Source organism: Entelurus aequoreus, linkage group LG23 (genome assembly GCF_033978785.1).
Source record: "Entelurus aequoreus isolate RoL-2023_Sb linkage group LG23, RoL_Eaeq_v1.1, whole genome shotgun sequence".
Classification (NCBI taxonomy): domain Eukaryota; kingdom Metazoa; phylum Chordata; class Actinopteri; order Syngnathiformes; family Syngnathidae; genus Entelurus; species Entelurus aequoreus.
The window spans coordinates 15726113-15753228 of record NC_084753.1 but is presented as its reverse complement, the minus strand read 5'-3'; the positions used below and the strand labels follow the sequence as shown (position 1 = coordinate 15753228).

Here is a 27116-nt window from a genome sequence, read left to right as displayed (position 1 = left end):
AATTTTATCATTCCTTACAAGAAATAATATTATTGTTTCCTTCCCGAAAGGGACAAGCGGTAGAAAATGGATGGATGGATGGATGTTTTTTTGTATCATAATTCATGCATATATCATGTTCATTAAAACGACAACCTCCCGGCATGATGGACCGATGTACCACGGTCCTCTCGGGGGCGTATATACGGCTCTGGCATGACAACAACCTAATGTAAGGGCTCGTGCAAAGCCAACAGATTATAATTTTTAAGGAAACGTATTTTATCTTTTTCCATTTTATAATTAGCCTATTGAGTCAGACTGCAGAGAAATACGATGAACATTTCCAAGCATTTACAAGCACTTCACCCAAAATTCAAGCATTTTTCCAACTTTGAAAACACAACATTAAAATCCAAGCATTTTCAAGGTTTTTAAGCACCCCTAAGAACCCTGATTCGTGGAGAAGTGAAGTGGAGAAGAATGACTGCGAATGCTCGTGGACAAAGTCAGCAGGTCAAGAAGCAACACAACAGGTAGAAGAGGTTGATAGAGGAGGCAAAGGGGAGAGTGGATATGAGTGTGGGGGATATAAAGAGAAATTGGGGAGGCGAAAGAGGAGTGTAGATCGGGGAGGCAAGGATAACAAGAGATGAGAGGAACACTGAGGAGAGGATAATAGGGGGACGAGATGAGAGGGCAGGGAGCAGAACAGCAAGAGAGAGCGAGCGATGAAGAGAGAAAGGTGGTGAAGAGCAGCGGTGCAAGGTCAGGCTCATTTGAATTTTAATTCACTGTGTGCCACAGGGCGAAGTGGGAGACAATTTACCACTTGAAAATGGAATTTCAATTTGAGGTCGGGGGACAAATTGAAGCGAAGTGTAGCTACAACATGCCTTTCGCTGTGCTGCTCGGCGTGCGCGCACACACCAGCGTGTCACACAATGAGGAAAAAAGAGGCGCACTTTACCACGCATGAAGTCAAGCACACATTTACACAGAGAGCGGACGACACATGAACACACTCCGCCGTCAAGTCAAACACTGACACGCATGATGAAACCTCAACTAACTCTGCCGCCTTTTCATATTTGACATCTTCCCAGCAGCTTATATAATTCATGTAACTTTAGAACTTTTTAGGCAGCATTCCTGTAAAAAAAATAATTGCTTTAAAACATTAGGAGAATAAAGCTAGTTTTAAACAAGCTTGACAATTTCCCGTATGGTAATGACAAGGTTAATAATGCTTCGACAATTAGGGTTGCGCCAATCGATCGGATCAATATCACCCGGTTTCCATGTAAAAGTATGTGTGGCCAATGCTGATTAATGCCTTTCAATGCCAATAACATAAAAAAGGATCCCCTCTGGCTGATACTTTCTTTTTTTTGGCCCCACCGGCTGTCAGAGGTGGCTAACAGCTAATTACAGTATGTGTCTCCATACGCTCCTCTGTGCTAATAATAATCACCTCCATTACAGCAAATAAACTGCTTTCCTTACAAATATTGTTGTCACATACCATTATCACTGGAGGACTTGGCTAGACATGCAATATCAAATTTGCACATGTTTTTGTACACGTAAATCAGGCCCTTAGTCTAAATCAGGGGTCTCAAACTCAATTTACTGGATGCAGAAACTGGGTGAGGCTGGGCCGCAAGAAAAGATTTCTTTTAAAAAATCTAACATGCACTTTTTAATGAATTCACCTTCTTTGAATGGCTTTCCCGCCCTAGCAACCATCTCACTCACCATGTAGCTAGCTTTGACTGCTGCATCGCTCCTTTCGCTTGCTTTCTTGACGAAATCTTGTTGCCTCAGTAGACTGGTTTTAAAATTTGCAACCCGGTTCACTCTCTCATCTCCCTGGTATTTTGCATACTCCTCAGCATGTCTAGTTGTATAATGACGTTTCAAATTGTATTGCTTGTGCACTGCAACTTTCTCTGTATCAACTACAGAAAAGAGCTATAAGGATTATTCATAAAGTAGATTACTTAGGACACACTAACATATTTTTTATTAATTCCGGTTTATTGAAATTACAGGAGCTAGTAAAGTTATAGACATTATGTGTCATGTTTAAGGCTAAAAGTAAAACATCACCAGCAAATTTACAAAAAATGTTTGTCATCACTTCTGAGAATACAGAACATAGAAGAAAAGGTCATTTCCAACATCAGTATTCAAGGACAACTTTAAAACAAATGTGGTGGGGGTTAAACTATGGAATTCTCTTTACAATGAGATAGAAGATTGTAAAAATATATTCCAAATGAAAAAATATATAAAGACAGAACAATAAAATCATATGGACAGCCATAAGTGTTTACATTTTGCTTTATATTTATTATTTTACTTATTTTTTGCCTGGTTTTGTATTTGTTTTGTATCATCCCTTGAGGTGTATATTACTTCTTTTGTTCGGTTTGTACATCATGAAGTTTTGCACATCTTGTGTTTTTTTGTTTGTTTTCGTTATATTTGAATGTAATTGTTGGTTTATATGATATCATTAAGTAAGACTACGTATTATGTTGAAGGGGGCAGAAAAATATCAGATTTTTCTTCATCCTGCTCCTTCTCAGGCATTGGTGTGTAAATGTATAATTGAATAATTGAGGTATAATTGTCTATCGATCAAAGATGCACATCAATGAAGGAGATAAATAAAAATGAAATGAAATAAGACACGTCGGGGTGCCCCTTGTGCTCAACAAAGAAATATTGCATCAAAAATCGTCTCTGTCTGGAGCCAACGGGAGGGGGAGGGGGGAGGGATAGGAGGGGGCTGGGCGGGGCGGCTCGCCGTGGAGTTTACAGTTACGGTAGCACAATTAGCCCTGAACGGGTGTTACACGTCTGATTCGCCCAGCGCTGGGGTTCAGTGCACCACACTTTTGTATTGTCGCTCGCTCCTTCGGCGGAGTGCTTTGGAATATCTGATAGTATATATCTGTATCATGAATCAATCAAACCAAACCAAAAGTGGACCCAAACTTAAACAAGTTGAAAAACTTATTTGGGTGTTACCATTTAGTGGTCAATTGTACGGAATATGTACTTCATTGTGCAACCTACTACTACTAATAAAAGTCTCAATCAAAGCGCTCATCTTCCCCGCCCGGACTGTTTACAGCGGGGGCGGGAGCGAGCAGGCGGGTGAGCGAGGGAGGCAGGGAGGGAGGGAAGAAGAGCGTGTGCAGGTGTCGTGGAAAAGCGGCAAAATGTTTCTCTGCTTGCATCACGCAAGTGACGTCAATGCCTACTTGCCAACCTTGAGACCTCCGAATTCGGTAGATGGGGGGGAGGTTGAGGTGTGTTTTTGTAGCCCGGAAAAGTTAGGGCTGCAAAGGGTTCTGGGTATTTGTTCTGTTGTGTTTATGTTGTGTTTAGGTGCGGATGTTCTCCCGAAATGTGTTTGTCATTCTTGTTTGGTGTGGGTTCACAGTGTGGCGCATATTTATAACAGTGTTAAAAAATAAATAAAATAAAATATGACCACCCTCAGTGAGACATGTGTGGCTGTTCCTCAAGAATGTATGCAATAACTTGCATGTGTCTGCAGAAGCCTCATACAACATGTGTCTGAGCAAGCACGCTGTTAGTATGGAGAAAAAGGTCCTCTTGACGGTTTATAGAGGATACTAAAGGCAGTGCCATCATGGCACGCCCTCAATATTGTCTCGAGTCTTATACCACACTGTGATTGGTAGATTCCATCAGCTCCGCACACAGCGCTGTTAAGCGCCATTCATTCAAAACTCGCGGGCCGCACTAACATTAAACTGTCATATTAAGGCGGGGGCCGCACAATAACGTCTTGCGGGCCGCAATTGGCCCGCGGGCCGCATGTTTGAGACCCCTGGTCTAAATGGAGAAGATTGTTACTCATATAAATAAATCCAACTAAAACATGACAAGAATTGCCTTTAAAATGACAAAATAAGGATAACTGACAAAATATTGGTAATCAAATAAATGAATGAAGAAAACATGATCAACTAATCTGATTACTTTTCAAGTTTCCATTGCAAAAAATATGACCAACATTTAACCTCCACATATTCCATTCCTTCTTCAATTATTCAATCATTAAACCTGAACTTATTTGACATTTTACTGAAGACCTCTGCCCTCCATGAAAACACATTTCTCAAAGGAGTGTCTGTGAAGGTAGCTTGTTGTTACAACTAGATGGCATCATAACTCGGCTTCCAGACACATTATCCACACCTGGGGCCTGCATTTCTATAGTGTTTTGTATATTGTACAGGATTGCTTATTATTTTTATTGGATAGTAGTCTGTTTATTTCAATTGTTGTTGTTTTTTCTTTATTACCTCTTGTGTAATTTATTTTTACCCCATATTTGTTCCCACTACCGCACCTTAAATTGGACTCCTTAATCTCGTTATATGCAAATATAATGACAATAAAGTCCATTCTATTCTATTCTATTCATCCTAAAAAGGGTGTATGCTAAAAATCCAGAAAACGCTGTACACACAAACAAATTCAGATGTATTAAAGTGCGTGCAGGCGTTAATCCAAGCACATTTCTTCGGTACATCCCAATTAACTTGGAATTGAGCGCACATGTTAAAGTGGCTGGCCACTTCCTGTCCACTCCCCCATTTAAATAAAGAAATCATATTTAATTTAGAGTTCCCACTCTAGTACGAAAACCCACGAATTATGAGCAAGACAGCAAAAAAGAAACATTTCCTCTACAATGAGATGGAGGTGCTTCTTGCTGGAGTGTAAAAATGTACACTATTTCACTATTGTTAGTGCGCCGGGGAAAAGGTGTGAGTTAGTATTTTACACTTTGCGCACAGGTTTTTAACATTAGTACACTTTGCATACAGACAATCAGGGGCTTGTTTGAAAGACATTAAGATATACACTACCGTTCAAAAGTTTGGGGTCACCCAAACAATTTTGTGGAATAGCCTTCATTTCTAAGAACAAGTATAGACTGTCGAATTTCAGATGAAAGTTCTCTTTTTCTGGCCATTTTGAGCGTTTAATTGACCAGACAAATGTGATGCTCCAGAAACTCAATCTGCTCAAAGGAAGGTCAGTTTTGTAGCTTCTGTAACGAGCTAAACTGTTTTCAGATGTGTGAACATGATTGCACAAGGGTTTTTTAATCATCAATTAGCCTTCTGAGCCAATGAGCAAACACATTGTACCATTAGAACACTGGAGTGATAGTTGCTGGAAATGGGCCTCTATACACCTATGTAGATATTGCACCAAAAACCAGACATTTGCAGCTAGAATAGTCATTTACCACATTAGCAATGTATAGAGTGTATTTCTTTAAAGTTAAGACTAGTTTAAAGTTATCTTCCTTGAAAAGTACAGTGCTTTTCCTTCAAAAATAAGGACATTTCAATGTGACCCCAAACTTTTGAACGGTAGTGTAGTTTAGCCAGAAAAAAACTAAGTCACTCATTTTAACCCCTGATCGTAATGATGCTGTAAAGAGGGGTATCACTACTGTGTTGGCAAGAAGACTCATTGTGTTAAAGGGGAACTGCACTTTTTTGGGGAATTTTGTCTATCAGTCACAATCATTATGAAAGACATGACCAAGGATGGATTCTTTTAATGCATTCTAAATATTGAATAAATGCGATTAGGAGTCCGCTTACAATGGAGCCTATGGTAGTCGTTCTATTCAGCCTATAAAGCCCTCAAAAACATCCTCCATTAAGGTTTTACATACATGATGTAAGTATATATGTAATGTAGTAACAGGTACACTTATAATAAAATTTAAAATGTGCATGTTTTTTTTTCATTTTAAGCATGAATTTAAAAAACGCATCACAATGTTCGCTTTAAAAAAAAAAAAAAACCCACTGATTACTACTCACTGCAGACTTGATGATAGCCAACAAACATTATAAAGCTTTACTGTCTGCTGTAATTAGGATGCCGACTGCTAGGATGTTCATATATTCCCACTTAGTTGAAGAATGACTCATAATACTTGTGTAGAAAAAAGGGGTGGAACCGAGCGTCTTTTCGTGTCGTTCCCGCCATTTCCAGGTCTAAATAGGCTGTCAAAGTGTACCAACTTGTCGGAATACGTCCTCCTCCTTCTACTATCCAGGTTAAAGTCATTGTTTATGATCTACAATAAAATTTGACAATCAAAGAAGAAGCTGATCAGTTGATATACTGTAATGATCACGGCGCCGCTATAAATAGTTTGTTTGCATTAGCGCGAGTGTGTGAGTTCAAACCCCGGCCGAGTCATACCAAAGACTATAAAAATGGGACGCATTACCTCCCTGCTTGGCACTCAGCATCAAAGCTTGGAATTGGGAGTTAAATCACCAAAATGATTTCCGAGCGCGGCTACCACTGCTTACTGCTCCCCTCACCTCCCAGGGGGTGGAACAAGGGGATGGGTCAAATGAAATGCAGAGGGTACTTTCACCACACCTGGTGTGTGTGTGACTATCAGTGGTATGTTAACTTTTAGCTTTAACACTAATACTTGGTTAATATTAAAGTCACAAAATGTAAATGGAGTATTGTTGGTGCTTTTTGGATGGTTATTTATTCGGTTTTATGGGAGGAATAGAGAATCTCCAATTGGCTCTGCTGTAAGTGGACTTTTATTTACCTTTATTTCCGAGTTAGAATGCATAAAAAAAAATACATCCGTCGTCATGTCTTCCATAATTGTGAATGATAGGCAAAATTCCCCAAAAAAGTGCAGTTCCCCCTTTAAGTTTGAAGACAACAGCGCCTTTTCGCCACACCCGCTGGATGCAGGATGTTCTATATTTTTGCAAAGTGGAAAAGGTTAGGCTGACATTGAATGGTTGTTCTGCAAAGTTTCAAGAACTGTGGAGTGCCTTTCTGGGATATGCAGGAGAGACTGATCTCCAAATTAACCCCGAGTGAAACACAATTGAAATGTGGGTGGTTGAAGAGCCGTTTGTGTGATTGTTGGTTGTTGTATCTTTCTGGGGCCATTCAGGAATGGAGTTGTCAGGGGTTTTATGTTGATATCTGTCTGTGGTTTCTTTATTTATTTATTTCATTATTATTTTGATTCTATTTTAATTTTTTTATTTATTACTCGTATGGGGGGGAAAAATCAGTATTTGGTGAACTTTTGGTTATTTTTGTCAATTAATGCATCTAAAACGTATTGAACAAATAAAGGGAGGGAGTATAACATCTGGTGGGGAACATATGCTCATAGTGTACATCACAGAGATTAATATTAGGACAATTACATGAATAGATGTACTCACCAAGAAGCCACAAATCACGCACAATGCCAGCTTGTAGTGTGTTACTTAGAGAATGTAAGAATCATGGGCCACATTGCTACAATGTGGCTTCATTGCATTAATGCATCACACACGATATCACTCAATACACACATTGCTCGACTGAAAATGTTTGCAGTGTGCAATCAATAGCTCCGATGACGTTAGGAAAAACGGCGGTTGCTTCAAATTGCGATTTAATGCCGGCCTGTTCAGCTCCCTTGTGCAGGAATTTATTAAACCTGGCTAACATGCTGATAGTGTATTGTTTTTGTGCACCACTATGCTTTTATATATCTTTGTGCAATTGCTCACACGGGGTGTGTTGATTGTTCATATGTCAATGATTTACACGTTAATCATTCTGTGGAGTAATTGTTTAACATTTCTTGATTGAAACAGTTACCCAACACCACCTCTGTGTGTCACCAAAATATGCAGAAATGTGCGGTCGCCAGCCATGAAGTTGGCGTGAGGCACCGCACATTTCCACGTTCAGTTCACTCTTGGTACATCTCAACTTTGCCGTGAAAATGGGCGGACGCGCACTTAATACATGAGGCCCCAAATCTGCCTGAGAAGATGTAGCAAAAGGAGGAGTATTCAGACCCCTCATTGACTTGTTCAAAATAGCAAATTGCCACTTTTTCTGGTCCTATTGGACACTTTTTTAGAGTCTTATCTAAAATATATCCATCTACAAGCACTCACTGGCGACTCTCTCTTGCTTGTGACGTAAAAAAATAAAAGAAGCAGCGAAGGAAAGTTCCTCTGTATTTCTATACATATTTATTTTGCTTTTTGTTTGTATTTTTGAACACTTTGTTTCTCCCAGTTTCCACAAATTATGCAAATTAAATAATAGAACACTTGTTGATATAAGAGTTATATTATGCAAATCAATTGATCTTTAGCTCCAGTGCCATAATAGTTTCACCTTCATAGTTGTTCTATCTTGGTCACTATCCTACCTCGTAGTATTCCTGTTGTCTCCTTACTATGCAACTGTTGTTCTCTTGCAGAATTTCTCCTCTCATTGCACCCTTCAAGCCTCACTTTCACCTCTAAATCCCTTCCGTCTTTTGTTTTTGGTTCCGCCGCTCTGTCCCGCTCTTACACATCCATTAGTCAGGGCCAAGTTGAGCTGATGGTGTTCTTAACCTCGCTTAACCTTTCCACACATACACACACACAAATTGCAGGCGCACACACCATGCCTTCCAGCATTGTTAGTAAAAATAGATTTATGCACCCAACAACCAATAATGATGGATAAACCAGAGGTAACCCTTTGTCCTTACAGACACACACACACACACACACGCGTGCACACACACACTGCATAACGTCAGCTAAAACACACACGCCCACATTATGCTAACACAGGCATACGCGCATGTTCCCAATGACATTCGTGCTGTGCTTAGGGGTACCACTACATTGCGTATTATCACAAACAAAACAATTATGATATAGTGTTGTATTGCAATATTACTGGAATCTGTCCCAACAATTTTAAAAATGTGTTAAGATTATTCATATACAGGGACAGTATATTAATACATACAGGCACAGTAGATAAACATTTGTGCTTGTTTTGTGTGTGTGTGTGTGTGTTTGCATATAATGAGCACTGTCAACAACCAACTGAAATCTCATTAGGATGCAATGATGTCATATACTTAGCGAAATAGGTGATGTGTGAGTGTTGGCATCCATGGACATTTTGTGTTTCAGAAAAAATTGACTCTTTGCCTGAAAATGCAAAATCTCATTACAATGCACTTCTGAAACCATTCAATTTGAGGAAAGCGTGTGTGTGTGTGTGTGCGCGCGCGCTAATATTTTATTATATTATGCACTTTTATCACACTGATTTTATTGGTGATTGATGATATATTTTACTGTTCCACAGTGTGCTTGTATACTGATGATTGTTTGTGGTTTTTAATGTTGTTTATGTTGTTTTGTGTATTTTTGTTTCATTCTGCCTTGTTGTTAAATTACTGTCTGCACAATTATTTTACCTCCAGTTAAAGAAACCTGGACCTTAACGACTTACCTCTCCTGATTGTCTGCGCTTCCTCTTAGAGATGCCATTTTTGTTACGGACCTGTGGCAGACAGGATAACACATTTTCTTCGTATGAACAACACATTATGAACATCACATTATGAACATATCGTGACAGAAAAAGAAAAAAAAAGATCAGTCTGTCCTCTTTTAGCAATTAAATGAACTACTATTAACAATTATATCTATTCAAGTCAAACAATTTTATTAAACACTCACGGGGCAATTCATTTTGAGTAGCGGGTTGTCAGGGTTTGTATAGCCTACACATAAGTAATAAAAAAATACAGTGCATACACACGTCAGACAACAACACTGAGCTAGAAATGGATCAAAATTAGGGCTGTCAAAGTTAACGCGATAATGTAATAACTATACATTTCATTAACAGCACAATTTGTTTTAACAGGCGATTAACGCACAATTTTTCTGGCAGGTTTAAAAGGTTGTGTTCTGGTTGAGTCCTCAATTACAGAATGATTAGCAGGATGAATATTCCATTTTATTAATAAATAGAAAAGGTTAAGACATTGTCATGCAGCAAAATGAAGACCATTAACTTGTAAAACATGTAATGTACAGAACATCAGAAGCATTTATTTAGGTAAAAAAAAATCACAGATTACATTGTCAAACATCTTTGACAATCAAAGCATGACAGTAACGATCCACATTTTGTGTTATTAATGCGTGACACTGGTATCTAAACATGGAAGTGCAGTTCCTTCTCTGAATGCAAGTGCTCCTAAGGCGGGAATACAAATTCTGTATTTCTACAACATACAATATCTGGCAAGACACCAACACACAGCAGGCAATTTCTTTGTATTGTCATTAAAAGCGTATTTGTATTTTTTGTGTTGAGCCGTTTAAAAAAAAAAAACATGTTTAAAAAAACATTTCATTAAAGCAAATCAATGAAATCAATGACTATTTGCCTAAAAATGCAAAATCTCATTACAATGCAAAGGTGTTAAAACTTTAAAATTATCTGTCTAGGCTACACTTATTAATGATGCAAAACTTATATTTGCGAATATCGCCATTCATTTTGAGTTAACCATGAACAATGCGATTAATCGTGTTTAAATATTTTAATCGTTTGACAGCCCTAATAAAAATTTAAAAGCTTAGGTAATTTGCATGTGTATTCTCTAAAAAAAAAATCAAGCATATCCAATAGTAACATTTCTATACACTTCTTAGACACAGGCTGAAAACTTAAGTATATTATTTGATGTATAATCATATGAATGTGTATATATTATGGTACAGGCTCATGTCAAATACTGGACACATTTTGATACAGTTGCGTCTGGTTGCAGACTCGGCACCGGCTCAAATACTTGGCTGGAAAACAAGCAGCACACACAGCGGACTCCGTCAAGCTGCCTCTAGGTAATATTGCAATTTTCCATGCCAGTAAAATCAAATAAAATGTGCTCGATAGTACAGTAAAGCTCCACATTTTTAAATGCACTAGCTCGATTGTACGTTACATTGGATATGCCATATACTGTACATGCTATAGATTAGCATGAGCAATTTTACATGGCGATTTCAACACCTTTAAATTTGGTAATGAAAATTACAACTAAGATGAATGTTGCAATCAAACAGATGGTGTGTAATAAATTACAATACAATGTGAACACTTTTTAGGGTGCAACAAAAGACTACATTGAGCTTCATGGCAAAGACTACTTCCTGACTATGCAACGCACCGTAGCCTATGCACTACAGCCATCTAAGGTCATGAAATGGAAACTGCAATCTACATCTACTATATAATAATTGCAAATGAGACTAGGAAGTGTAAGAAATCAAATATAACAACAGGGCAGCAAAGATTACTTAGTTTAAACACGTTTTAGGGTGCAAAAAAAGACTACATTCAGCTTCATGGCAAAGACTACTTCCTGACTAGGCAACGCACCGTAGCCTATACACTATTGCCATCTTGAAATGGAAACTGCATGCTAAGTCTACTATATACAAACGTAATAATTGCAAATGAGACTGAGAAATGTAAGAAATCAAGATATAACAACAGGGCAGCACCAATGTTGAGACACTTGTGATTTAGGGCTATGTAAATAAACATTGATTGATTGATTGAATGTTATCAGCCCAATGTTAAAGGGCCTGTTTGCCACATTTACACAGATGCCTAGAGGGCGCAAACTTTCCAATCTAATTTAAACTTTATATCCCGCCATCTTTTGGCTTCTACGACGTAATGGCGTAACTACGTACGTACACTACCGTTCAAAAGTTTGGGGTCACATTGAAATGTCCTTATTTTTGAAGGAAAAGCATTGTACTTTTCAAGGAAGATAACTTTAAACTAGTCTTAACTTTAAAGAAATACACTCTATACATTGCTAATGTGGTAAATTACTATTCTAGCTGCAAATGTCTGGTTTTTGGTGCAATATCTACATAGGTGTATAGAGGCCCATTTCCAGCAACTATCACTCCAGTGTTCTAATGGTACAAAGTGTTTGCTCATTGGCTCAGAAGGCTAATTGATGATTAGAAAACCCTTGTGCAATCATGTTCACACATCTGAAAACAGTTTAGCTCATTACAGAAGCTACAAAACTGACCTTCCTTTGAGCAGATTGAGTTTCTGGAGCATCACATTTGTGGGGTCAATTAAACACCCAAAATGGCCAGAAAAAGAGAACTTTCTTCTGAAACTTGACAGTCTATTCTTGTTCTTAGAAATGAAGGCTATTCCACAAAATTGTTTGGGTGACCCCAAACTTTTGAACGGTAGTGTACGTAACACATGCACGGGCATTACTTTGGGTGTTGTAAGCTAATGATACCGATTTAGAGAGTTAGCGTTAGCTGTCATTGAATGTATATTCTACCATAACAACATCATGGCTGCAAAATGTTCATTGCTTGTCTTGGACTGCTTTTGTATGTGTGCACACGCTTCCTGCACGTACACTACCGTTCAAAAGTTTGGGGTCACATTGAAATGTCCTTATTTTTTAAGGAAGAGCACTGTACTTTTCAATGAAGATAACTTTAAACTAGTCTTAACTTTAAAGAAATACACTCTATACATTGCTAATGTGGTAAATGACTATTCTAGCTGCAAATGTCTGTTTTTTGGTGCAATATCTACATAGGTGTATAGAGGCCCATTTCCAGCAACTATCACTCCAGTGTTCTAATGGTAGAATGTGTTTGTTCATTGGCTCAGAAGGCTAATTGATGATTAGAAAACCCTTGTGTAATCATGTTCACACATCTGAAAACAGTTTAGCTCGTTACAGAAGCTACAAAACTGACCTTCCTTTGAGCAGATTGAGTTTCTGGAGCATCACATTTGTGGGGTCAATTAAACGCTCAAAATGGCCAGAAAAAGAGAACTTTCTTCTGAAACTCGACAGTCTATTCTTGTTCTTAGAAATGAAGGCTATTCCACAAAATTGTTTGGGTGACCCCAAACTTTTGAACGGTAGTGTACGTAACACATGCACGGGCTTAACTTTGGGTGTTGTAAGCTAATGATACCGATTTAGAGAGTTAGCGTTAGCTGTCATTGAATGTATATTCTACCATAACAACATCATGGCTGCAAAATGTTCATTGCTTGTCTTGGACTGCTTTTGTATGTGTGCACACGCTTCCTGCACGTTCACTACCGTTCAAAAGTTTGGGGTCACATTGAAATGTCCTTATTTTTTAAGGAAAAGCACTGTACTTTTCAATGAAGATAACTTTAAACTAGTCTTAACTTTAAAGAAATACACTCTATACATTGCTAATGTGGTAAATGACTATTCTAGATGCAAATATCTGGTTTTTGGTGCAATATCTACATAGGTGTATAGAGGCCCATTTCCAGCAACTATCACTCCAGTGTTCTAATGGTACAATGTGTTTGCTCATTGGCTCAGAAGGCTAATTGATGATTAGAAAACCCTTGTGTAATCATGTTCACACATCTGAAAACAGTTTAGCTCGTTACAGAAGCTACAAAACTGACCTTCCTTTGAGCAGATTGAGTTTCTGGAGCATCACATTTGTGGGGTCAATTAAACGCTCAAAATGGCCAGAAAAAGAGAACTTTCATCTGAAACTCGACAGTCTATACTTGTTCTTAGAAATGAAGGCTATTCCACAAAATTGTTTGGGTGACCCCAAACTTTTGAACGGTAGTGTACGTGTTGATGAGACAGGGTGAGTGGCCGCCGTAAACACCGATCATTTTATTCGGGCCGGTAAAAAAATGTTTTTATACAAACTTGGTCATTGTGAAAAATATGGACAGTTTTAACAAATATATGTTTTGTCAAACCACTAATAGTAAACATTTTTGCATTGAAAAATGTGAGCAAGTTGCAAACAGCCCCTTTAAATGTAAAAAATAGATTTAACAAATTAACATTTATTAACACATGAACACACACAGAAGTATCTAAAATTTGTACCGTTGAGTACCGGTATTGATTCCCAGGTACTATCGATTCCAATGTGAAAGGTACCCATCCCTACTTGTGAGACTTACTGTACGTATACTTGACTAATACTGATTGAAAATTAGGCACATTTGACATACTATTTTGTGGATATTTTCTTTCTTAACAGACAATATTTCAGATTTATTCTTTGCTCTTTTAGTTAGGATATGTTCTGATAAAACTGCTGCTACGGCAACATGTATGCAAACCTTTTTAAAAGAGGCAATTTGAATTCAAGTTTTCCTCCATCCATATTTTACTGACCTATTAGTGTAGAACAGTAGAATACTAACCTGCTGGTTGATTGGCGGAACCCCACCCACCGCTAACAGCAAGGTGCCGGTGTCGACCAAGGTGCTGAACGACAGGCTGATCTCAGTGCCGACCGCCAGCGACAACCCACCGAGCTCCACGTATCCCGGCTTTGAGAAACTGACCGTGTACAAGTTCTAGGAGAAAAACAGCAATGTCATACGGATCAGAAGAATATTTTTGTTCTCGTAAACACCACAAAGCTGACTGGACAACCTTGGCAAACACCTGAGGAGAATGTAATGCCCGCTCCCCGTAACTACTCACTAGCCCTGGGGTCTTTTCTACTCCTTTGTACATGGACAAAGGCTGCTAGAGTGTATACATAAATTCCATTAGTGGATAGAAACCCTGATGAATGCCTTGGATGACTTTGCAAAAGTCCATTGTGAAGTCTGTGGAGCGTATTTGTGTAGCTTAATAATAAAACATGCATGGAGGACATCTCCGTATTAAAAAACTTTACAAGTGAATACTATTACACTTCTGTAGTTCTACAAGGCAAGAAGAGAAAATTCTACAAAGCTACTGCATTTCTGAGCTTTTTTTAAATTAACATCTGATGATAGCACTGCACACAATAATGTAATGTTATGCTAGGTGTCCTGGCTGGTCCACTAATTACTTATTTGGACCACTCAAGTAGGTGATCTCTGGTTACCATAATATTAATAAAAGCTTTGTTACCAACAAGGTAAAGTGGATTACATTTTTTATTCCTAATCATTTAGGCGACCTGGCTGTGAAAGCAAAGAGTATTGTGATTTTAAACGGTGAGTGCACCACAGGGCTAGTGACTGTGTGTGCGTGCGTGCGTGTCGGAAGGGTGTCAACCTAGGACGACAGTTCAGCTCGTTGTTTTTTTGACTTTGTTATGAAAATGTGCAGATCAATACTGAAATATCGATAGCGCCGATACCAGATATTTCCGCTCTAAATATCGATTCTGAAATCAAAATATCGATACTTTGATATTTTAGTTATTTGAGATAATGTGTATCAACTGGAACACAGTGTAAAAAAGACCAGCAAAACATGTTCTGTATTTTCACTTTAACATGTTAATGGAACTGAATTGTGAATTACTTTTTATTCTAATAGTATTTCTTATTAACTAATTTATTTGAATGCTTTAATTATGTCACCTATTTTCTTTTGCTATGGTTTGAAAAAACATTTTAGTGTACTTTGTATGATTTTGTCCTGTTGTTTTAGCTTAGCTAAAATTTTATTCATACCACTACCTCAATATACTTCAGAGTTTGAAGTAAATATAAAATAATAAATTATAACAATAATAATAATAATTACTTTAATAATAATAAATCATAATAAATACAATAGATTAAATAATATATAAGAAATAATAACAAATAAATATGTGTATTCTTTATTGTATGTTATTTGAAATAAAAAACCTTTAAAAATTTTAGCAGACACATTAAGTATATTTGCACAAAGTATCTGTATCGGATCAGTTTCACTGATACCAGCCTAAATTTCACACGGTATCTGATCAGAAAGAAAATCAGTGGTATCGCACATTAATTTGTTATTAAATAGAAAGTTGATCTTTTACCATATTGTTATGTTTTTATGAATATAAAGCACTTTATAGTGCTTATTATGTCGTTCAAAATGTGCAAACCAACTAAAATATGGACTTCTGTCGAGGCTGGAGCCCATTGGTCATGTTTAAAGTTAAAGTACCACTGATAGTCACACACACACTAGGTTTGGTGAAATTACCACATCAGGAAATTACCATCTGCATTTCCACCCCCTCGGAGGTGAGGGGAGCAGTGAACAGCAGCGGTGGCCGCGCTCGGGAATCATTTTGGTGATGTAACACCCAATTCCAACCCTTGATGCGGAGTGCCAAGCAGGGATGGTCCCATTTTTATAGTCTTTGGTATGACTAGGCCAGGGTTTGAACTCACGACCTACCGATCTCAGGGCGGACACTCTAACCACAAGGCCACTGAGCAGGCCTTGTTTCCGCTGAAGAAATTTGCTTCGATATACAAACTTTTTTATTTACGCACCCTTTTCGAGAAGCAATTAAAGTTCGTAAACAATCAAGGTTCCACCGTATAGCGACTTAGCAGCAGGTGTGGTGCTGGTGTCGGCCCCACTGTCATCTAAAAAGATGACAGTGGGGCCGACATTATTATTATTATGATGATAATATTTTAAAAACTACACAAAGTGTTATGATTTTTACTCATGGCCAATTATGCAAATTTGATTATTAGATCACTCCACCAGCATTGGAGTCACATACAATTCATTTTTCAAGCATTTATCACTTCAAACACATGTCAAATTTGATTACAGTAAGTGCCATAAACATGTACACTACATAGCATGCCTTAATAATGTAATATGGCATTGTACAAAAGAAGGACTTACCTCTACATTACACCCTTTAGTGACCCCAGTATAATCTGAGCTACTAAGGAGATTATATGGAGTTCGGGATACTTCAATCTCCCGAAGGCAGCCTATGTATCGCTTCAGGATGACCTCTGACCTATAAAGACATGAGAATCATGGGCTCGCACAGTGAAGACATCAGACTTTGGGATTAAGAATAATGTAATAGGATCATTTCTTAAATATTGCAGCCTTAAGTGGTGGCTTGAGAGCAGCCAGAGCATATTGTGAATATGGCATTTGTCCTTCTTATTAACAGGAATTAGTAGGGGTGTAAGTCCTTGTGCACCTAACGATTCGATCCGATTACGATTCCTGGGATGAGGATTCGATTCAGAAACAACTGTCGATTAAAACCGATTCTCGCAATGTACTATTTGGTATAATAATTAATTAATCTTTTTCAAAACAGGTTAGAAAAGCTCCTTCTGGTTTTATGGAGATGGTTTTAAATTGTCCTTTAAAAAATAGATTCTGCTAAAAAACAAATAGATAAATGTATTTATCATATTGCTTATTTAATCGGTTTTTGAAAATTATGAATCGATCTAAAATTGGGATGAATAAAAATTGCGATTTCGATGGTGATTGATTTTTTGCGCACCCCTATTAATTAACGATATAGTTACATTTGCTTTATTAATTTGTCACATTAGTTTTGCGCTACACAATTTAGGGCCTGATTTACAAAGATCCAAATACCACATGCTAAACAGCGTGTGCAATTCATAAAATAGCGTGTACTATTAGGCCCAGTTTACACTGCACACCAAATCTGATTATTTTGCCCTGAAGTGACAGAGATCAGATTTTTTTTTGCTCCAAAATGCTTCAAATCTGATCTTTTCGCATCAGATTCAGGCCACGTCAGGAAGTAGTCCGAATTAGATTGGAATCTGATATTTTTAAATGTGACATCAGTCTAAATGCGATGCGACCTGAATGCGACCCGTATGTGACTTTTTCGTCAGCTTTAGGCGAGCTACATCATTTGTGTGTGCAGGGAAAGATGCAGCCTGCCAGCGGAAGTGGATACTTCATCACAACATCCGGTTTCAGTGAGCTAAGTCTATTTTCGATGGCCAAATTTTCAGTGCATCACTAGTCAATAGTGCACAAAAAGTAGGCTATTATGTAATATATTTGATTTTTTTATTTTATTTGATTTTTATTAAGGATCCCCATTTGCTGGTTGCCACAACAACCCACTAGTCTTCCTGGGGTCCACAACTCAATACAATTACAAGTAAAAGCATATCATTATAACTACACAATACAGAAAAAAATAAAAAAAAATAAAAGCATCAATAAGAAAACAAGCAAACAATTTACAGTCACAGAATAATAATTACCATATAAATATAACTACACAATATAAAACCAAACAAAATCATCAACGAGCAAACTAATTTAAAGACTCAGATAAAATATTACTTTCTTTTTAAAAACCTGTTTACTTTCAATGCCGGTGAGAATTTGAGGCAGGTTATTCCAGAGCGATACAGATCTATAAATAAAAGATTTCCGCAAAGCATTCTTTCTGGGACGAGGGAGTACAAAATGCCCCTCACTGGACGCCCTGGTATTATGATCATGTATAGTGCTACTGTGAACTATTTGGGCCATGAAAAAAGCAGGAGTTTTACTACCGGTTACTGATTTGAACAATATAAGAGTATTAGCTGACAACCTGTTCTGCACTGTTAGCCAGGAAATATGAATATATACTTTCATTCCGAGTAAATAGCGATTGTTGAAGGACCGAATTTGATGCTGTGGCGTATTTGCTTGCATGTGAGTTGAAAAATAAAGCTCCCATAAATCAACGCTGATGTCCGTGTCTCCTCTAGTTAACAGGCATAAAAAGATTAGAACCGTCCCAAATACATTACACCATGTATATCCATTCATACATTATATTACTTTAATTTATTTTCACGTTGAAAAAACACACATTTTTAAGGCGTGGCGACCATAACTATGATGGAAACTTTTATTGAGACACTTGTGATTTAGGGCTATATAAATAAACATTGATTGATTGATTGATTGATTTTATTTTGTAGTAGTAGCGACTTCATTGTTCATTTACGGAATACGGTCAACTTCCTTTGTTTTCACTTTATTGAACTGTGCATGCAAGTGACATCGAGGCCACATTGGGGTCTGTGCGCGTTTGCACTGGAGTCTGATAAAGATCACATTTTACTTGCAGTGTAAACAGTCAGCTGGAAAAAAAATCACATTTCGAAAAAATCTAACCTGGGCCACTTTGGCCTGCAGTGTAAACGTAGTCTTAGTGGTCGATCTACTAAGACTCAATCTACAATAGAAATGAGGATTATGTATGAACTATACGAGGCTTCACCACAGAGACAATCTCATTTACTGCCCATTCATGTTATCATGCTCCTACCTGTGGCAATTTGCTATGTTTTCAAACAAGCAGGAGACATCTACCACTTTTTATGGGCATTTCAGAAGCAGTTCTGCAGTACATCTTTGACACCATTTTTTTTTAAACGCTGAAGGTGCATGGGAGGGAGGGTGCAATACTGTGCTCAAAACGCAAAAAATGCATTATTCAAAAAGTTTTTATCATATATGTAGAGCATTCACGTAATGCTCTCTTAGTATATTGTACCTTGGCAGCCACCGTATTTGTTATTGTGTACTGCGCATGCGCAAGCCGGTTCTTTTCTATATATGCTGTGAGATCAACCAGTACGACTGACAGCTGTACCAGCGAGTTGAGAATAAACACCATCACTCTATAAAGTATTTCCCTCCGTCTGGTCATTCAACATGGTGTCAGAAGTGGGACTGACCACCAACCTCTGGTCACAATCATCAGAAAGCCGATCTACACAGCGCCTGCACGACTTCAACGTATGATGCTGCAGCTGCAGAAATATAACATTGACCTGGTTTACAAAAAAGGGAAACAGATGTATCTGGCTGATACTCTGTCACGCGCCCCCAGGGCGTCCACACTTGAGCATGTGAACGAGTTAAACGACTTTGAAGTGATGTCATTCAGCCGAATCTCATCCAGCCGCCTAGACGAACTAAAGAAACACACAGCAGAAGACTACCTACTACAGACCCTCTCTTCCGTTATCAGACACGGATGGCCTGCTAAACAGCACACTGCCCCACTGTCCATCAGTCGATTCTTCCCGTTCAGAGATGAACTTATCATCGAGGAAGGGGTCATCATGAAAGGTCACAAACTTGTCATTCCCCAGTCACTACAGACAGTTTACACAGACATTATGCACAGAGGACACCCAGGAGCAGAGTCCACTAAACGTAGAGCCCGAGATCTAGTGTTTTGGCCCAACATGAGCAGAGACATTGACAGAGCAGTACTCTCGTGCTCTGTTTGCAACAGCCAGAGGCACCATCAGCAGAAGGAACCACTGCAGCCACATCCAGTTCCTGACTTACCATGGTCTATAGTGGCAACCGACATCTTTGAATGGGATGGCAAGCATTTTCAGGTGCTCGTAGACTCATACTCTGGCTGGTATGAGATCGACCTTCTCAAGGACATCACATCAGCAACAGTCATCACAAAGCTGAAAAGACACTTCTCTGTACACGGCTCCCCCCACTTTCTCATTTCAGACAATGCCAGACAGTATACGAGCCAGAAGTTCAGAGATTTTGCTGCACAGTGGGACTTAAATCACGTAACCAGCAGCCCTGAGTTCCCACAATGCAACGGTTTGGCTGAAAGGGCAGTGCAAAGTGCTAAACAACTGATGGAGAAGTCAAAGAGGGACGGCACAGATGCGTTCCTCAACCTTTTGAACCTAAGGAATATCCCTCGTGACGCACAGCTTGGCTCACCTGCACAGAGACTAATGTCAAGGCAGACCCGCACTACCCACCCCATCAGCAAACAGTTACTGCAGCCAGCCCCTCTCAACACCCAACTAGTCACAGCTCAGCTACAGAAGAAGAGGCTCGCCCAGAAGCTGAGTTTTGACAAGACCAGCCGCCCTTTACGACCACTGCAGGAGGGCGAAGTCGTCAGGATGCAGACTCCCCGGGGGTACGATCGCATGGGCACGGTGGGAAAGATCTGTGAAGAGCCACGGTCTTACATCATCCAGTCTGGAGGCAAGGACTACAGGAGAAATCGCAGACACCTGTTGCCTGTTGCCGAGCGACCCCCAGATCAGCCTGACAGTGCCGACTTGCAGCCCTTCAATCCAGCTGTATATGGAGCACCTCCTCTCTATGATGAGGGACGAGGAGACCCTCTGGACATTGAAGACCCTCATGACATTGAACCTTCCCAAGTCCAGGTACCTGTATCTCCACTGCCCACACACTCTGGTAAGAGTCCATACACAACACGCTTCGGTCGCACTGTCAGGCCGAACCCTAAATACAAGGACTGAGTATTGAAAGAAAAGAAAAAAAAAAGAAAAAAAAATGGAACATTGTCAGAGAGTATTGTGAAAATTGTTGTTCTTTGTGTTTTGAGCTAAAGAAGGGGGATGTAGAGCATTCACGTAATGCTCTCTTAGTATATTGTACCTTGGCAGCCACCGTATTTGTTAATGTGTACTGCGCATGCGCAAGCCGGTTCTTTTCTATATATGCTGTGAGATCAACCAGTACGACTGACAGCTGTACCAGCGAGTTGAGAATAAACACCATCACTCTATAAAGTATTTCCCTCCGTCTGGTCATTCAACAATATAGGACAGTGTTTCTTAACCAAAGGGCATATTGGGCCACGAGCGCACCCTTGCGGGCCGCCAAAAAATTTCTGCCCGTATGGTCCGCAGCGCTACTCAGTTGTAATACACTTTTTTGCCACTTGTGGCAGGAATGACAATATCAAACAAACAAAAGAAGTCTGGAGCTAAAGTCATAGAAGTTTTTGAAGCGCAAAAATTACGACTAAAGTGGTAAAGTTGTATTTTCACTTTGATTGGATTTTTATTATAATTTATCATCAATTTAGTTAAAATGTATTTATTTTAGCACTGTATATTTACTTTTCATCAGTTTTTATGTGTCCCTTCTTTTATAGTTTGATTATTATTATATTTTCTAATCAGCCTAACCTTGATAATCATCTTTGTGATTAACACAAGCTTTCATATCATTTGACAAGGATGTAAACTGTAAGTAGGTTAGATATAATTATTGAATATAATTAAAATCAAGAGTAAGATTACCAATTCAGTGTTAATATTTGAGTGGGCCCCGGGCCCCTCTGTAGTGGACAAGTAGGGCCCCAGGAACAAAAAGGTTAAGAACCCTTGATATGGTATATATGTTAGTTGTATGTATTCTATGTGAGAAAACAAATGTCATTAAAAGCATTAAATGACATCAAAACACATACATTTAATTTGTTTTAATCAGCCTTTTAAGTCATCCATTACAGCAGCTATTAAATCATAAAATGATCTTGCTGAATAGACAAATATTTTTTATTTCTGACCGTCCAAATATGTTCAAACGTACACGTAGGACGGAGTTTGTCTTTGCAGTGCGAGCACTCCTCTCTCACAGCCGCGTGTGGAACTCTGTCAGTTTGCGCGTCCTTTTCAAACATGCTAAAAAAAAGCAAAATAGTGCTCCTAAAACGGTGATGAGTGTTGATAAATCACATTGTGTGCGCTGTATAACAGATTTGCATTTTTCTCTTCCCAGTTTTGTGGCCGTTTTGATGATCAGCATACATTTTTATATATTCATGAAGACAAAGACGCAAAGTGATAGTAGTAGCTTTGCATGTGCAATCGAGTTTGCACAAGTTTCAGTACACGCAAACCTCGACTAAATCAGGCCCTTAGTGTTTTGTTGCCCCACTGGGCGCTGGCAACCATTGTTGGATTCTCATCTAGTATACAATTTAGGCACATTTACAACAACAATAGAAAAAGTTTCCAATGTCAGAAATGCTACATTGTTGTTGCTTGAAGGACAAATGACAAACCCAGTTGCAAAAAGAGCAGAAGAGGTGATTTTCAGGCGCCACATGAAATAGCAGCAGCCATTAGAGGCCAACACACACATTTATTGTGCACACACAGACACACACACACACACACCCACACACACACACGCACGCGCACAAATTTTGGGGCTAAATGGTGCTCCAGCATCAGTGTGGCTTGCCTCATGCAGAGAACAATTTACCCTTGTTAAATATTGGAATTTGTATTATTGTTTACCTGGATTTCATGCTGTCAAGACAAAACATGACATTATCGCATTAGCACACATTTTTCACCATTGAATAATCACATTGCATTTGCTTTAAACTTGATCCAGTCTTGCACAAGATGCTTGATCAGACATTAAAAAAAATATTTCAGTTATTACAGTAGATTAGCGGGGATTACGCTCCGAGACCATTCGCAAATAGCATATAAATGCAAGTACAGTGGTACCTTAATTTAAGAGTGTTTTGAGATCAGAGATGTCTTATGCCTTAAGTTACAAGCAAAAACTTGAGTTACAAGCATCACCAGCATTAGTTGGTGTAGCAAAAGCCACAGTGAACACCGTAACCTCTGACCAAAACATCCGGTCTTACTTGCTAGCATTAGCTTATAGCTAAAGCAGTGATATGCGGGCTCTATCTTGTGGTACGCCAAAGAATCACTTAATAAAATATTCAAACAGTGTTACTGTTCAAACTATGTGTAATGTTATTACATGTTAATATTAAATATATTGTTAAAGGCCTACTGAAACCCACTACTACCGACCACGCAGTCTGATAGTTTATATATCAATGATGAAATCTTAACATTGCAACACATGCCAATACGGCCGGGTTAGATTACTAAAGTGCAATTTTAAATTTCCCGCGAAATATCCTGCTGAAAATGTCTCGGTATGATGACGCCTGCGCGGAACGTCACGGATTGTAACGGACATTTTGGGACACCATTGTGGCTAGCTATTAAGTCGTCTGTTTTCATCGCAAAATTCCACAGTATTCTGGACATCTGTGTTGGTGAATCTTTTGCAATTTGTTCAATGAACAATGGAGACAGCAAAGAAGAAAGCTGTAGGTGGGAAGCGGTGTATTTCGGCCGGCTGCAGCAACACAAACACGTAGCCGGTGTTTCATTGTTTACATTCCCGAAAGATGACAGTCAAGCTTTACCATTGGCCTGTGGAGAACTGGGACAACAGAGACTCTTACCAGGAGGACTTTGAGTTGGATACGCAGACGCGGTACCATGAGTACGTACGCAGCTGCGGCTTCCAAACATTTGATCGCTTGCCCGTACGTGCGTGCCGCTATGTGCATGTCACGTACGTAACTTTGGGGACTTTGGGGAAATATATGTGCTGTATGAACTTTGCGGAGGTGAACGGTACTTTGGGCTGTGGGATTGAGTGTGTTGTGCGGTTGTTTGATTTGTATTGGCGGGTTGTATGGACGGGAGGGGGGAGGTGTTTGTTATGCGGGATTCATTTGTGGCATATGAAATATAAGCCTGGTTGTGTTGTGGCTAATAGAGTATATATATGTCTTGTGTTTATTTACTGTTTTAGTCATTCCCAGCTGAATATCAGGTCCCACCCGCCTCTCACAGCATCTTCCCTATCTGAATCGCTTCCACTGCCCTCTAGTCCTTCACTCTCACTTTCCTCATCCACAAATCTTTCATCCTCGCTCAAATTAATGGGGAAATCGTCGCTTTCTCGGTCCGAATCGCTCTCGCTGCTGGTGGCCATGATTGTAAACAATGTGCAGATGTGAGGAGCTCCACAACCTGTAACGTCACATGCATATCGTCTGCTACTTCCGGTACAGGCAAGGCTTTCTTATCAGCGACCAAAAGTTGCGAACATTATTGTCGATGTTCTCTACTAAATCCTATCAGCAAAAATATGGCAATATCGCGAAATGATCAAGTATGACACATAGAATGGACCTGCTATCCCCGTTTAAATAAGAAAATCGCATTTCAGTAGGCCTTTAAATAAAACCTCTGTCTTGTTTTTAATGAATATTTAGGACTTCTACGCTACTCTATTTTAATGTTGGTCATTAAACATAACAATATGGACAAACTGCTGATGGTGTGTTTGACGAAGAAGCACCTAGAAGGAGATACCGTAGAAGTCCATTCTCCAAGGTAAATGTTGTAGATTATTATTACAATACTTCATTCAACTACTGTAGTTGGTTTTACTACATTCTATTGTATTGTTTTTAGAAAATAAAACTTTAAAAGGAATGTTACGTGTTAAAATTGTGCTGTTTTGGGAGTGACGTAAATGTTGAATTGTGAATATATGGCAATTAGGGATGAGAACCGAATCTGGTACTTTTTTGGCACCGACTGAATCCCGCCGGTCCTACTGGGCACCGATTCACGTCAAATCCAATGGTGTGTAACGTTTTGGTACCTAGGTAGTGCATAACGTCACGCCCGGTTACTGACTCTTTGCATTTAGGCACTTGGCGATCACTCCAGCAGCACTTAGAGCGGATTTAGCGAAAACTACCCAACGTTGCAATTGTCTATGCCAACAAAGAAATTTACTCCAAAAACGCTCCAACTTAAGTAAAGTAAAGCTTCACTTTTCCCCAAAGTGCGCTAGCTTGATGCTGATATACATTGCCTTTGGTATTGACATGCTACTGATTAGCATGAGCAATTTTACATGGCAATTTCAACACCTCCAAATTTGTTAATGAAAACTACAAATAAGATGCATGTTACAATTTAACAGCTGGTATGTACAATACTTATAGTATTAACATATTTTAGGATGCAACAAAAACCAAAAACACACCATAAACTTTACAGTACTGCCATCTAATATTTTGGACCTGCAACTGCAATTGCAACATAATGTAATTCTTGCAAATGAGACTCAAATTTGACAATGAAACAGGATGTAACAAATGGTCAACAGGTATCATAATCAGCTCATTTTCAAATGTCACGAAAAAAATTATATCTATATTTGTTTTTATTATTAACTAACACAAAAGTACCAAAAATCGGTACCGTCTCGGTTCAAATGTAAACGGTACTCATCCTTGACAGCAATCCACTGTATCTACTGTAACTTATTAATGTCCTTGCATTAATGCTAAATGGTTGACCATGAAATAAATGTTATCCTACTTCCATTGTTTCCTGGAACAGATGGTGTTACTGTAAATACGGTGTCGGCCATTTTAAGGCGTTACCTGTAGTTTCCGATGGTCGGTAGACCTCCAAAGAAAATGCTCTGGTTCTCCTTGAGGTTCAGACCAGTGGCTGCACCCTCAGATGTGGCCACTATCTTCTCCTCGGCATTGGAGTCAATGTCCACAATGGTCACTGTGGCTGTAAGGAACACAAATATAACATACTTATTAAAGTATTCATTATTATCATTCATGCACATCTCCTACTGTTGTTGTTATGCATACCTTGCTTCTTGTTGCGAGACATGGTGAGAGATTTCCAGCGTCCATCATTTTGGCGGTTCGCTGATATGGCGTTGCCAATCCCCGATCCCAGGTCAAAGTTCACCTTCACCTTGCCCCCATTCAACTCCAATGACATGAAGTCCTTCTAAATGGGGACAAAAGTGCAGAGAAGTTGCTTTCAGGAAGTGTGTTGGTAGCATTGATTTAGAGCAGTGCTTTTTTAAACTAGTGGTACGCCAAATAATCACTTGATTAAAGTACAGTGTTTTATATTCCTGTATTCAAACAGTACTATTGTTCAAACTGTGTGGTCAAAAACATGAAATATATACTACCGTTCAAAAGTTTGGGGTCACATTGAAATGTCCTTATTTTTGAAGGAAAAGCACTGTACTTTTCAATGAAGATAACTTTAAACTAGTCTTAACTTTAAAGAAATACACTCTATACATTGCTAATGTGGTAAATGACTATTCTAGCTGCAAATGTCTGGTTTTTGGTGCAATATCTACATAGGTGTATAGAGGCCCATTTCCAGAAACTATCACTCCAGTGTTCTAATGGTACAATGTGTTTGCTCATTGGCTCAGAAGGCTAATTGATGATTAGAAAACCCTTGTGCAATCATGTTCACACACCTGAAAACAGTTTAGCTTGTTACAGAAGCTACAAAACTGACCTTCCTTTGAGCAGATTGAGTTTCTGGAGCATCACATTTGTGGGGTCAATTAAACGCTCAAAATGGCCAGAAAAAGAGAACTTTCATCTGAAACTCGACAGTCTATTCTTGTTCTTAGAAATGAAGGCTATTCCACAAAATTGTTTGGGTGACCCCAAACTTTTGAACGGTAGTGTACTTGTTGAATAAAACCTCTGCCTTGTTTTAATGAATATGTAGGCCTACTATGCTACTGTATTTGAATGTTGGTCATTATGGTTGTACGTGGAGAGCCAAATGTTTTCAGAGGTGCTAATTGGTGAAAAAAGTTTGAGAACCACTGCTTTTTAGCGGTACCTCTCAAATAGTGGAGTGGCCCCTTTTGATGTGTGTGTATGTTGGGGCTACGGCGCAATTGCATATTTAGTGTTAGTAAAGAA

The 27116-nt window shown here is 38.9% G+C and overlaps 1 protein-coding gene across 2 annotated transcripts in view; it reads right to left on the bottom strand.

The window, feature by feature from the left end:
• The window catches only part of lama2 (laminin, alpha 2), a 558082-nt gene that overhangs the window by 60836 nt on the left and 470130 nt on the right, over positions 1-27116 (bottom strand). For both annotated transcript variants that reach the window (XM_062033747.1, XM_062033746.1), the window contains 6 exons: positions 26019-26163; positions 25794-25932; positions 22801-22812; positions 16571-16691; positions 14140-14295; positions 9352-9402 (listed from right to left, as the gene is read on the bottom strand). In XM_062033747.1, coding sequence (XP_061889731.1) covers positions 9352-9402; positions 14140-14295; positions 16571-16691; positions 22801-22812; positions 25794-25932; positions 26019-26163 — 624 coding nt within the window. The remainder of the gene's footprint in view (positions 1-9351; positions 9403-14139; positions 14296-16570; positions 16692-22800; positions 22813-25793; positions 25933-26018; positions 26164-27116) is intronic.